The 12158-nt window shown below is 32.9% G+C and overlaps 1 protein-coding gene across 2 annotated transcripts; it reads left to right on the plus strand.

Moving 5' to 3' along the window:
- The first annotated feature begins 514 nt into the window (after nucleotides 1-514).
- Nucleotides 515-11892, plus strand: LOC143605776 (protein ROOT HAIR DEFECTIVE 3-like). 2 transcript variants are annotated; one of them, XM_077081770.1, is made up of 23 exons: nucleotides 515-678; nucleotides 2272-2421; nucleotides 2594-2660; nucleotides 2746-2848; nucleotides 2994-3064; nucleotides 3154-3217; nucleotides 3302-3367; nucleotides 3445-3492; nucleotides 3573-3635; nucleotides 3733-3789; nucleotides 4328-4486; nucleotides 5904-5972; nucleotides 6040-6131; nucleotides 6248-6326; nucleotides 6422-6587; nucleotides 7761-7885; nucleotides 7992-8254; nucleotides 8399-8495; nucleotides 8613-8768; nucleotides 9566-9670; nucleotides 10431-10525; nucleotides 10617-10713; nucleotides 11392-11892. In XM_077081770.1, the coding sequence occupies exons 1-23, from the start codon at nucleotides 675-677 to the stop codon at nucleotides 11617-11619; spliced, it is 2424 nt and encodes an 807-aa protein (XP_076937885.1). In that variant the 5' UTR covers nucleotides 515-674; the 3' UTR covers nucleotides 11620-11892. The 2 variants fall into 2 exon arrangements, with proteins under 2 accessions (XP_076937885.1, XP_076937884.1); XM_077081769.1 differs by lacking the exon at nucleotides 515-678 and having other exon boundaries at nucleotides 1298-2421.
- The last annotated feature ends 266 nt before the right edge of the window (nucleotides 11893-12158 follow it).

A 12158-nucleotide genomic window follows, 5' to 3' on the forward strand; every position in this document is an offset into this window, starting at 1 on the left:
TTTAGTCTTATATAACAAAATTATACTCATATTAAAGGTAAAAAAGCCACTTGTTATTATGGTGAATTTTATTTTAAAAAAAAATATCATATGAAAAAGTTATAAAATGATAGGGGTATTAACATGTGCCTTGCATGTGGAAAGAGAAAATGTGTACAATTACCTCTATGCCCTTTATTCTTTGGTCCCTACTTGACACATGTCAATTAATTATAGCTTCTCATCCTTCTCATTTTTATTCCCATTTGTAGAATAACTTAACCGTATTTAGTATTTAAGAGTCCCGTTAAATTTTTGAGATCATCAATCCGATCAACGGAATCTATACAACGACCGTTACAATGATATTATATTTACAAAAGGATCAAAATTTAATCTACTTATATAAAAAAAATAATAAAAAGAAGAAGAAATATTTTTCCTTTTTGTTCAGAAAAATAATAGTAGTAATAATATTTTATAACTTTACACCATGGGGGAATGAAAAGAAAGAAAGAAAGTGTGTGCTAGCGCTACATTCCCTTTTGCTATAAGACAGAATTAACATTAACAAAGAAAGAGAGAGCGGTTTATGGCTTTATGCTAACCTGACTTTAATATCGCACCTGCTTCTTCATCTTCATCTTCAACTTCAAACATATCAAATCACATATTAATTAATTCAACGCTTTCCGATGGGTACGTGTATATGTTTAAATCTATCATTTTTGCACATCTAAACCCTAATGTCGTCGGTACACTTTAATTAACTTCAATCTAGATGTATCGTTATGCGTTCTGCCACTATTAACCGTTGATGTAGTTAAATGAGTTTGTTATGTTAAGTTATAATTTGATGATTGGCGGTTTACGTTATAATTAATAATGGATTATAAAGTAAAATTGAAGTTATATTAGGAACATATTGTTATCATTTAGGGTTTGCTAGTATGAGCCAAGGGCCTGGTTTATAATTACTTACAGTTAGAGTTACATTAGACATCGTTTTGTGTTCTGGCACTATGAACCGCTGATCTTTGATGTAGTTAGCTTAGTTTGTTATGCTAAGTTATAAAATGTTGATTGAATAGGATCTGGAATTTGAATGAAGGATTACGTTGATTTGAACTTGAATTTGTAACCGTGTGATCTGAAAACAGGTATGAGAATAGTGAATCGTAAAGTAAAATTGAGTTATGTTATGGAGGTGTATCTTGAGAAAGTTACTGATTGTTAAAGTTGATTATCTGCATATCGAGTTCTGATACAAACAATAAGCTGTTTTGAGGGTGCATAGGATTGATTATCTGGAATGAGTTTCTGATTATGGAGTGAAATAGGGAAATAAGCTGCTGAGAATAAACATTTTGAAGTTTTTTATGCCAAGCTGCTTATCTTGAAAAATGAAATAGCAGTTTAATAAGCAGTCCCAAGCTATATTGTCAAAAGCCCTTTGGGCATGCGTCTAGGTTCTCGAGCGAGGCACAGGGAAAGCGCCTTGCTGCCATCCAGGCAATCTGGTGATCTTTGGGCGAGATTCCGGCCAAATGCTGAAAATTCTGACAAAATTCTACAAATTCCAGGCATATTGGTCTAAAACATCCAAAAATGGCATGGAAGCATACTAAACTACCCCTAAAAAAGCATAAAACATGTCTAAAGCCACCAAAAATTGTATGTTTATGTTATGCGTCATGCTTATCTTGGGCCCTCGCTTTTTAAGTGCTCTGCGCCTAGGCCCAAGGCCCCCTGTTTGCGCGCCTTTAACAAATATGACCCCGAGTACCCTGCTAAGTCCTTATTTAGCAGCCTTTATGTAGGAATAAAGTTTTGTATTGAAATGTAACTCAGGCCATGTGAAAATTGTGATGTTATGTATCGGGTGTACTTGGTTAACTGTTTTTTATTAATAAGATGAAGATTTTTGGGTTATGGTTATGGAGCTATATATACAATTAAAGTGTTCTGTCTTTTAAAACAATCAGCTTTAAATAAGCATCTTCAAACTGCTAATTCTGAAAACTTATTCCATTTACAGATAGTCAAATAAGCAGTTTGGATAGGCAATTCCAAACACTCTCAAAACAGCTTTTCATTGTATCAAAACACAATAAGCAGATATAGTTTTATAAGCCATACCAAATGCCAACCAGAACGTATATCTTGATTCAGTTATTGTCACTAATTAGCAATAGGAAATAAGGTTTACTTTGTTGATTGAATATTTATGAGATTAAGAGTTTAGGTGTATGAGGCTATGTTATAGTGATTTCAAGTGTTGCTTTTGTGTAGATAAAGAAGCAGCTTGCTGTTCAACCCACCTAATCGAAGGAGATGGCACATTTAATGCTGAAGGGCTTGATAGTTTTATCAAACAAGTAAAAATGGTTGAATGTGGGCTTTCTTATGCAGTTGTTGCTATCATGGGACCTCAAAGTAGTGGTATGTATGCTGATTTCTGAAAAGTGAACTTATTTCACATTTTACTAAATAATACGGTTTAGTTTAAAATCAATGATAAGAAAGCGAGTCATCCTTCTTGTAGCAAAGTGATAGTTTAATTTGTATTATGGCTATTATCATATATTGAGATTGCATGATGTTTATGTGACAGGGAAAAGCACACTTTTGAATAATCTTTTTCACACAAACTTCAAAGAAATGGACGCTTATAGGGGCAGGCATGTATCTATTTTTCTTGTGTCTTGATTCTTTTTGTTAACCTATCTCCAGATTTAGTAATTTACTAATTTGCCCTTTTATCAGGTCTCAGACCACTAAAGGTATTTGGATGGCAAGGTGTGTTGGTATTGAACCGTGCACCATTGTAATGGATCTGGAGGGTACTGATGGAAGAGAGCGAGGAGAGGTTATAACTTATTCTTATTTTTTTGTTTTAGTTTAATCAATCTTCTTTACATGTTAAATTGTTATGTTTTGGTTTATCCTAACACATTCTAAAGTTTTCTTGGTTTTTGAGATGTATACTTATTAAGTTAACATTGCTTTCTTAGGATGATACTGCATTTGAAAAGCAGAGTGCACTTTTTGCTCTTGCTGTCTCAGATATAGTGCTCATAAACATGTAAGCTTTCTGTTTGGTTGATATAAACATGCAAATATGAGATTTGTTTAAATTATAACTGCTTACTGGGGGTACATTGTTTTATGCAGGTGGTGTCATGATATTGGTCGTGAGCAGGCTGCAAACAAACCTCTTTTAAAAACCGTGTTTCAGGTGCATAATTTGTACATGTGTCATAGCATTTTCATATGTTAGTGATAATGATAAACTGTTGAACGCATACTTTATGTATTTCAGGTTATGCTACGACTATTTAGTCCGCGTAAAACAACTTTGATGTTCGTTATACGCGATAAAACAAGGGTAAGCTATCTCTTTTGTTCAGGCTGATATTGCATACTTAAATTCGATGTGATTATCATTATTATAATTCTGTATAGACACCTCTTGAAAATCTGGAACCTGTATTGAGGGAAGATATACAGAAGGTGAGTTTTGTTTTTATTTTTGTTAGCTCAAAAGCTATAATACATTCATGGTGCTATTAATGCTCTTTTTCTTATTCCAGATATGGGATTCTGTTCCCAAACCAGAAGCCCACAAACAGACTCCACTAAGTGAATTTTTTAATGTAAGATTTTGTTCGGGTTTTAATGTTTCTTGAGATCAAGAAATATGCCTATTTTGTTTTATATAATTGTATACTTTTTTACTTTTTGAGTGACCAGGTAGAAGTTGTTGCCCTTTCTAGCTATGAAGAGAAAGAAGAACAATTTAAGGAGCAGGTACATTAGAGATTACATTACATAGTCTAAGAGACCAGATATATAACCATTTCAAAAGTTGATATTGCTCTAATATGATTTTTGCATGATCCTTAGCAATTAATAGTTCCATATCATGGTTCAATTTAAAATCTTCATAATAACATCACTTTTAGAGCATATCATGGAATTTTGATTCGATAAATTTCAGAAATTTGTCCAGAAATGTCATTGGGCTGTATTTCATTGGTAACAGGTCTAAGGGGTGAATTTTGAAAAAAAAAATACTAAAACTGAAATGGGTCAATACTTACCTAAAGACTAAGGTGCAATTAAGTGCTTACAACATTCTAAATTCTTTTTTTTAAAGATAAGTTGTATTATTCTTTTAACTAGTCCCATTTTGACACTCACTTAAAAGTCAACCATTTTGGTCCAGCATTACTAGTCCTGAATAGTCCGTTTTGCTACCTTTGTCAAGTCCGTTAAAATATTTAGATTCTTCTTGCATTTGTCATTCACATTATACATTACTTATTTAATTATACTTTTATTGAAGGTGGCTAGTTTACGGCAAAGATTTTTTCATTCTATTGCACCTAATGGTTTAGCCGGAGATAGGCGGGGGGTTGTTCCTGCTTCAGGTTTTTCATTTAGTGCTCAACAGATTTGGGAAGTTATTAAAGAGAACAAAGACCTTGACTTGCCTGCTCACAAGGTAAGTTTGTAAAGGGAAAAGTACATATATACCCTTTTAAAGGTTCAAAACTTCTATATATATCTCTAGTTTTGTTGTATCTTATTTACTCTTTCAAAAATACTTAAAATATCATATTTACTCGTTCTATGGTAATAGATGTTTACTTAACCATAGGGATTGTATACAGTGGTATATTTTTAAACAACAAATATTACTCGTACTTTACTTTACACCAATAAATCTACTCCTTTGCCCAGGTTTGATTCTGAGACCTCCACTCTAAGAGGCATTTGCCTCTACCATGTGAGCTAACCACACATTGGCATATAAGGTTACAACGTAGAGTTATTACATGACAATTATAGATTGTATGTAGGGGTTACAGAGGCTTTATTGTAGGATTTGTATTTGGTTGTTTGTATGCTTTCTTAGTTTAGCTCGTATCTTTTATAAATAGTCGTGGAGTATTAAATAAAAAGGAGAACGTATCTTCAAAGTCTCTAAGTTTGGCATGGTACTAGAGATACTTATGTCTGTAGTTTTATTTTATTTTGTAACATATATCATTTTAATTACTATTGTCAAGCTTAGAGACTCTAGGGAAAGTTCTACTTTTTATTGAGTATTCACATGAATATTTATATTTTATACAAGAAGATAAGAGCTAAATAAAAAGAAGTATATTCAATTTTTCTGAATGACAAACAAAATATATTTAAATGGACATATCTAGCATGGGGCTTGAGAACCAGATTCCATGAACGAGAACTTGAAGCTAAAAATCAACCTAGATATGAACACGGGGACACAACCCATTTCTCCCAACTAATAGAAGCCATGTTAGCCCTATGCTTTAGCCAACTGATAGAAATGGGTTATCTCTTTGTTCATGTCTAGGTTGATTCTTAGCTTCACATCCTCGTTCATGTAATCGACTAATCGGGCTTACCAGCCTCCCGTTGACATGTTGGTTTTATTATATTTCTATACATACTTTTTTCATTTAGCTCTTATCTATTTGTATATATATAACCGTGAAATATTCACTAGACAGTAGAACTTTTCCCATACTCTCTAAGCTTGACAATAGTAAATAAAATAAAGTTCATAGTCTTTAAGCTTGACAATAATGAGTTAGATGCTTATAACAACCCATTTTACTGAACATACGAAGATGATATTACCTGTCAAGATGATTCATAGTAATAACGTTGTCTTATTTCTTTAGTGAAACAGAATGTTGTAAGTACTGAATTTATATTATTTTTTATGGATTCAGTAAAAATGATATTTTGAGCGTTTGGAAAGGGTAAATATGATATGAAATTTAGAACGAGATATATGAAGTTAATCCGTTTTTAGCAATCAACTTTGTTTAATCTTTAAAATGTTTCAAAATGTTGTGTGGATGTTAAAGTTCCTGGTAGTTTTGCAGGTGATGGTGGCCACTGTAAGATGTGAAGAAATTGCTAATGAAAAGTACTCTTTCTTTGTAACTAACCAGGTAACATTTAAGAAAACCACTTAGAAACTTAATATACATTTAATTAACCAATTTATATTTTAAGCAGGATTGGTGTGATTTAGAAGAGGCTGTACATTCTCACATTGTTCCAGGCTTTGGAAGGAAACTTAGTTCCATGATTGACAGTTGTTTATCCAGGTATACATAATTTACTGTCTTTTACCATATGTTTCAAAACTGAATATGATGTATAATACTGTATACTAGCTCCATGATTTGCTGCCTTAGTTTTTTTTTAATAATTCTGCATTTAGTTATGATGAAGAGGCTACTTACTTTGAAGACAGTGTAAGATCTGCCAAACGAAGGCAGTTGGAAGAGAAGTTGATTCAAGTAATATTTCTTTATGATTTCTGATATAGCTGGGGTGTTGTTAAACTATGTTGTATTCTGTTGTCTAATTAATGGTTATTATCTCATTTATTTAGCTTGTTCAACCAACCTACCAATTGATGCTGGAACACATACAACTAGAGACACTTGATAAATTTAAAAAGTCACTTCTTGATGCTTTGAATGGAGGATTAGGGTTTGCAAATGCTGCTTGTGATTGTACGGGATCATTCATTAAAATCTTTGAAGAACAATGCAAAGGTATGAGATTGAAAGCTAATGCCATTTCCTTATAACGTAAACTGCACAAAATAAATCGGGTTTTAAACATTTTTTTTACCAAAGTAAGCCGGACGCGAAATATAAATCAGTTTACATTTTTTTACCAATCTTTTTTTGAACTGATTTTAGCTATACAATTTCTAATTTGCTGATGTGGCCTGGTTGTTGCCATGCCAGTCGCCACGTGGAATTCAACATATAAAACAATGTGCTATGTTGTTAAAGGCGCTAGGCACACTGCACTAAAGTCTCGTCGAGGCCTAGACTCTAGAGCAAGGCGCAAAGAAAGTGGACATAAGGAAAAAAACTAAAAAGTATATAACGCATCAATAATTAAAAAAAAACTAAGAAAGCACACCTATTGACTATTGTAATTATCATTTAAGATAGTCTACAACTCTAGTATTAAAATACAAAATTACTCAAGATTCAAACGTTTTCAAAAGTTGAATACCAAATGTTCAAAAGTAATACTAACTAATTGAAAAAAAAAACAAACAAGAACAAAAAACCGTGATTAAGATTGAAGGCTGATCAAACTGGGGGGTTTTATTTTGGAATTCCCGATTATTATTAGGGTGCCCCATTTAATGCCGACATTTAGGATTAGATAAAAGCTGATAATAATAAAAAAACTGCCTAACTTTAAAGTTTAAATTAAATACGATCTCCTATATGGGCTTTCTCATAAGCAACGTAGAACTCCCCTTAGCAAGATTCAGGCTGTTTTCATCTTCATCAACTCACTTTTGACAACATGAGTATGTTATTTTTGATAAAAATAAAAGTACAAGTTTAAAAGTTTGATACTTTTTAAATGTCTTATTTGATGCTGCATGACATGTACATAAACACTACAATAAGAAATACTTACAAAGAATCTATTATTATAATAATAATATAATCTTTTGAATAAGTTGATTTAGATGTTTAATGCATTAGCAAGTTCTCAGTTGGCGCGTTTGACCCGTTTTCTTTTAAGTTCGTTTTTATTTTACCCGTTTGACTTGTTACATAAAGATAAAACATAACCTATAAAAAAGACCCATTCGTACTTATATGGGCCAAAATTGCCACCTCTTAAGATAATAGATGTATCATGCACATAAGCATGCATCACCTGTCTATGGGACTAATACACTGAATCAACAGATGCCACTATCAAACAAGCTGATTGGGATTTAGCTAAAATAGAGGATGAATTTTTGCGTAAGATCAAATCACATATGGCTGAAGTTCGAACTGCTAAGCTATCTGAACTTAATGCATTATATGAGGTAATAATTGAACTGTTACTTATTAACCATCAAGCGATTCAAGCATTCTTATAATCGTTTTGAAATTGAAAATTATATATTATCATTGTTTTGCATTTCTGTGCAGTCAAAACTGAAAGAAGCCTTAGATGGACCCGTGGGGGCCCTATTAGAAGGAGGCGGTGATGATACATGGCCCACAATAAGGAAACTTTTTCATCGTGAGACTAAAACAGCTGTCTCTGAGTTTTCTGTTGCGCTTTCTGATTTTGAAATGGATGAAAAAACCAATGAAGAGCTCATTTTGAAGTTGGAGAATTATTCTAGAGGAATAGTTGAAGGGAAAACAAAAGATGAAGCGGGGAAAGCCTTGTACCGCATGAAGGAGAGGTATAACGTGCTTAAATGGGTATCAGGTCAAAACGGGTTGGGCTGGTTAGAGTAAATGGCTAAAAAATTGGCCACCTTCAGTGACTGAGTTAATTTCATAGGTCTGTTATTGTAGCTCATCATTAATATATCTAAATGGTGCAGATTTACGTCTCTATTCAACCATGATAGTGATTCGATGCCACGTGTATGGACTGGAAAAGAAGATATCCGGACAATTACTAAAACAGCTCGGTCTTCTGTAAGAGTCACCTCGTTATAGAACTATTCTCTTACATTATTATCTTTTACCTTCTCAAATCATTTAATTTTAACATTGGGCTTATGCTTTTATTTTATGTTATATATTTTGTTTCAGTCTTTGAAGTTACTCTCTGTGTTGGCTGCGATTCGTTTGGATGAAGATGCTGATAAGATTGGTGACACATTAGTCCTTGCATTAGTGGATCACAAGAAAGACACTGGTACAAGTGTCTCCTCACGGGACCCATTGGCTTCAAGCACATGGGAAGAGGTACTATTTGTTGATTAATGGACTGGGTTGACACTGCTTGTTTTTAATGCAGATCTAAACACACAGGATAGGGGTGGATTGGGTAAAATTATCATTATAGTAACAAACTTACTTTTTTGATAAAGCAATGTAGGTGGTTGTATGCATTAAATTAGATGTTGGCCAACTTTCAACCCGTTCGAACTCATGTTCTTTGTGCTAATTATTTGATTGGACCTATTTTGAATAAAACACGACCCGTGTTGACCCATTCATAAGTAAATGGGTTGAACCAAGTACAGGTTTGGTTGACACGCAAACATTTTTTTGTTCATTTTATTAATAGCTAACACATTGATTATAATAAAAAAACAAGTTTATTAAGGTGATAAATAAGTTCTTGGTTAAAACGGTTTAGGACGTATGCATTAAAAGTAGGGTGCAACTTTCACCCGTTTGGACCCGCACTTGATCTGTTCTCTTTCAACTATTCTTTTTATTTTACTCATTTGAGATAAAACAGAACCCAAATAACTCATTCATAAGTAAATGGGTCGATTTTTCTACCTTTAATTACTAGTATTACTGGATTTTGCTTGGATGTATTCCGACTTATAATAGTGTAATTATGTGTTCTACCTGAATGTTTTTCCCCCTAGATCTCAGGATGTAAACCGATGATTAAATGTATATTTGAACTCCAATACTCCATCAAAGACTCCGAATTATTAGGCCTTCACACACTTTATCTTTATATTATTTAATTTGGAAATGGCTTTACTTGATATATTAAATACATTGTTATTTGTTTAACCCAGGTTCCAGCAACAAAGACACTCATAACTCCTGTTCAGTGTAAATCATTGTGGAGCCAATTTCAAAGAGAGACGGAGTATACTATTACTCAAGCCATTGCTTCCCAGGTACTTTTTATTATTGCAGCTGATAGTTAAATGTTTAAATTAGAGGTGTAACGTTCAAAACAAGTAATAATTTTACATTTTAGCACAACCCAATATGGGTTTGATAAGGTTGGGTTGGTTTCGTCACAAACAATATTTAAATTTATAGGTAACTAATGTGTAATATACTACTGTAATTAAAAAGTTATTTTTTTATAATAGTTTTTTTTAGAAATAAAGTGATCACTTTTGGCGACTTTCGACTCAGTTGACCACTTGACCCACTTGACTTTAGCTAAACTTTTTTTAGAGGTGTAAATATGAGCAATCTTCAAAACAAGTAATTTCTTGGTACAATTGGCCCACAAACATTTTTTGTTGAGTTTTGAATAATGATTTACAGTATAAATGAATTGAACTATAAAGCGATTTAGGAGGTTGTATGTATTAGAACAAATTTTGGATGGCCTTTGACTTGTTTTTATAGCTACTCTTTTTAATTTGACCCTTTAGAGAGAAAAAAAACACAAACTGCACCGGTTGATATCAGCCCAATCATCTTTTTAGTATATTGTTTCTATTTCTAAACATAATTTCTTCCAATTAATTATGTTGTGCTATTAATAAGTTGCACATAACAGATCCTCATTGGCCCAGCTTTTTTAATTTGTTGCAATTTTTCTGTTACCAAATCTTTTTACATCTTTAGGCTGAAAAGTATAGTGATTTCTTGTTCTTTTGTGACATTAATATCTTATTATCTTGTTTGCTATGTTTACAGGAAGCTAATAAGCGCAATAACAATTGGTTACCACCTCCATGGGCTATAGCAGCCTTGGTGATCTTGGGATTCAATGAATTTATGACTCTTTTAAGGTTTTTATTTGTTTTTGTTTTAATTTGTCTTCCTACTTTATTATACTACTAGAATTCACAATTAACGTATTTTTTGAGGATTTGTTTGCAGGAATCCTTTGTGGCTGCTTGTTCTATTTGTGGGTTATCTACTTTCCAAAGCTTTATGGGTTCAACTAGACATATCTGGGGAATTTCGCAATGGCATGGTGAGTTGTATTTGATTGTCTAAAACGTAAGAGATCAAATTGTATTAGTTCTCAGTGTACGTTTTTCTAGAGGTCAAAAAATGTGTGGGCCAGACACGTTGAATAACGGGTCAAAACGGGTTAGGTTGACCCAAAACACCTTTTGTTCTAGATTACACTTTTTTTATAAACAGTAAAAAGTGTACAAAATGCTTTATGCATTCAAAGAACAATTTGACCTTTTCTACCACTTCACATTTAGCTATTTTTTCTATTTTACCTATTTAAGCTATTTCAAACAGGCCAAATAAGAACAATTAGCTAAACGAGGAACAGGTCAAAAAGGATGAAAGTTACCAAAAGTATATGTTATTGACTGCAACTCGATAATTAATTTATTATTGTGTTTCCAATAGTAATAATATTTAACGCATTAATAATTTATAAAAAAGTGTAATGATTGGACAAAAACAAGTATTTGCAGGTCAAATAAACTCAACCTGTAATAAAAACTGATATGTTTTAACTTGGAACCCATTACCTGGCCCGCCTATCTTGACACCCTCTACCTATCTTGACACCCTCTAATATAAAATAACACGAATCAACCTGTTCATAAGAAAACGGGTCAAGCTTGGACAAATAGTATTTATCTTACATTCTTACATCCCTAATTGGTGCATGTTTCGATGTCTACAGCTTCCAGGAATTCTCTCTTTATCAAACAAGTTTCTTCCTACCGTCACAGACCTTCTCAGAAAACTAGCAGAAGAAGGCCAAAAGCCCGTTTCCACTAATTCCCAGAAAATCCCGCCACATATGTTAGGTAATTTTCAAGGGGTAGAATCGTCAACTGGCTCCTCTAATGTAACAACAGAAAACGGGCCCGAGTACACTAGCCTTTCCAGGCACGTCAAAGAACAGTAATTTTATGGAGTAAGCACATATACAAAGTTTGCTTGTTTTGTAACAAAGAACATAAATTATATTATATATGTCGTATTTTGGCTGCTTGCTAGCATCATATTTAACGGTGCTGGTCCATATATCATGGTTTTGATTTAATTTGTCATGTCACAAGTTGAGTTTTTGGTTTGTATATTGTGGGTATGACCGAAAAAGAGACTTTATAGTATTTTCTTTTGCTTATCCTTTGTATTTTAATACTACCAAAAATCTGGTATAAGAAGTGTTTGTTGCTTTTATACTTTGTTATACTCTTGTTATTTGTATGGAGGGTATTGTACCCTTTCACATTGGCATTCAACCTAACTTGTTTGTTACACTTGCTATATTTATGAAGTTTATGCATATTCCATTCCAACCATTCGTTTTACTAGGTTTTTGAGAGAGAACTCATGTCTCATGTTTATGTGATGTGTATACAACATAACTTGAGTTTGGGACTAGATTTTTAGGTATTATAGTATGTAAGTGACTAGATAATCTTTTTTTGAATCGCCTTC

This window comes from Bidens hawaiensis, unplaced genomic scaffold, assembly GCF_021521415.1.
Source record: "Bidens hawaiensis isolate Kalapana, Puna unplaced genomic scaffold, B.hawaiensis_p1.1 tig00071361_1, whole genome shotgun sequence".
Lineage (NCBI taxonomy): Eukaryota > Viridiplantae > Streptophyta > Magnoliopsida > Asterales > Asteraceae > Bidens > Bidens hawaiensis.

Coding starts and splice junctions, on each gene's coding strand:
- LOC143605776 (XM_077081769.1), top strand. CDS start 2,229: ATGAGGCTATGTTATAGTGATTTCAAGTGTTGCTTTTGTGTAGATAAA. Junction 2,849..2,993: donor ATGGAAGAGAGCGAGGAGAG/GTTATAACTTAT, acceptor TTGCTTTCTTAG/GATGATACTGCATTTGAAAA. Junction 6,132..6,247: donor ATTGACAGTTGTTTATCCAG/GTATACATAATT, acceptor TTCTGCATTTAG/TTATGATGAAGAGGCTACTT.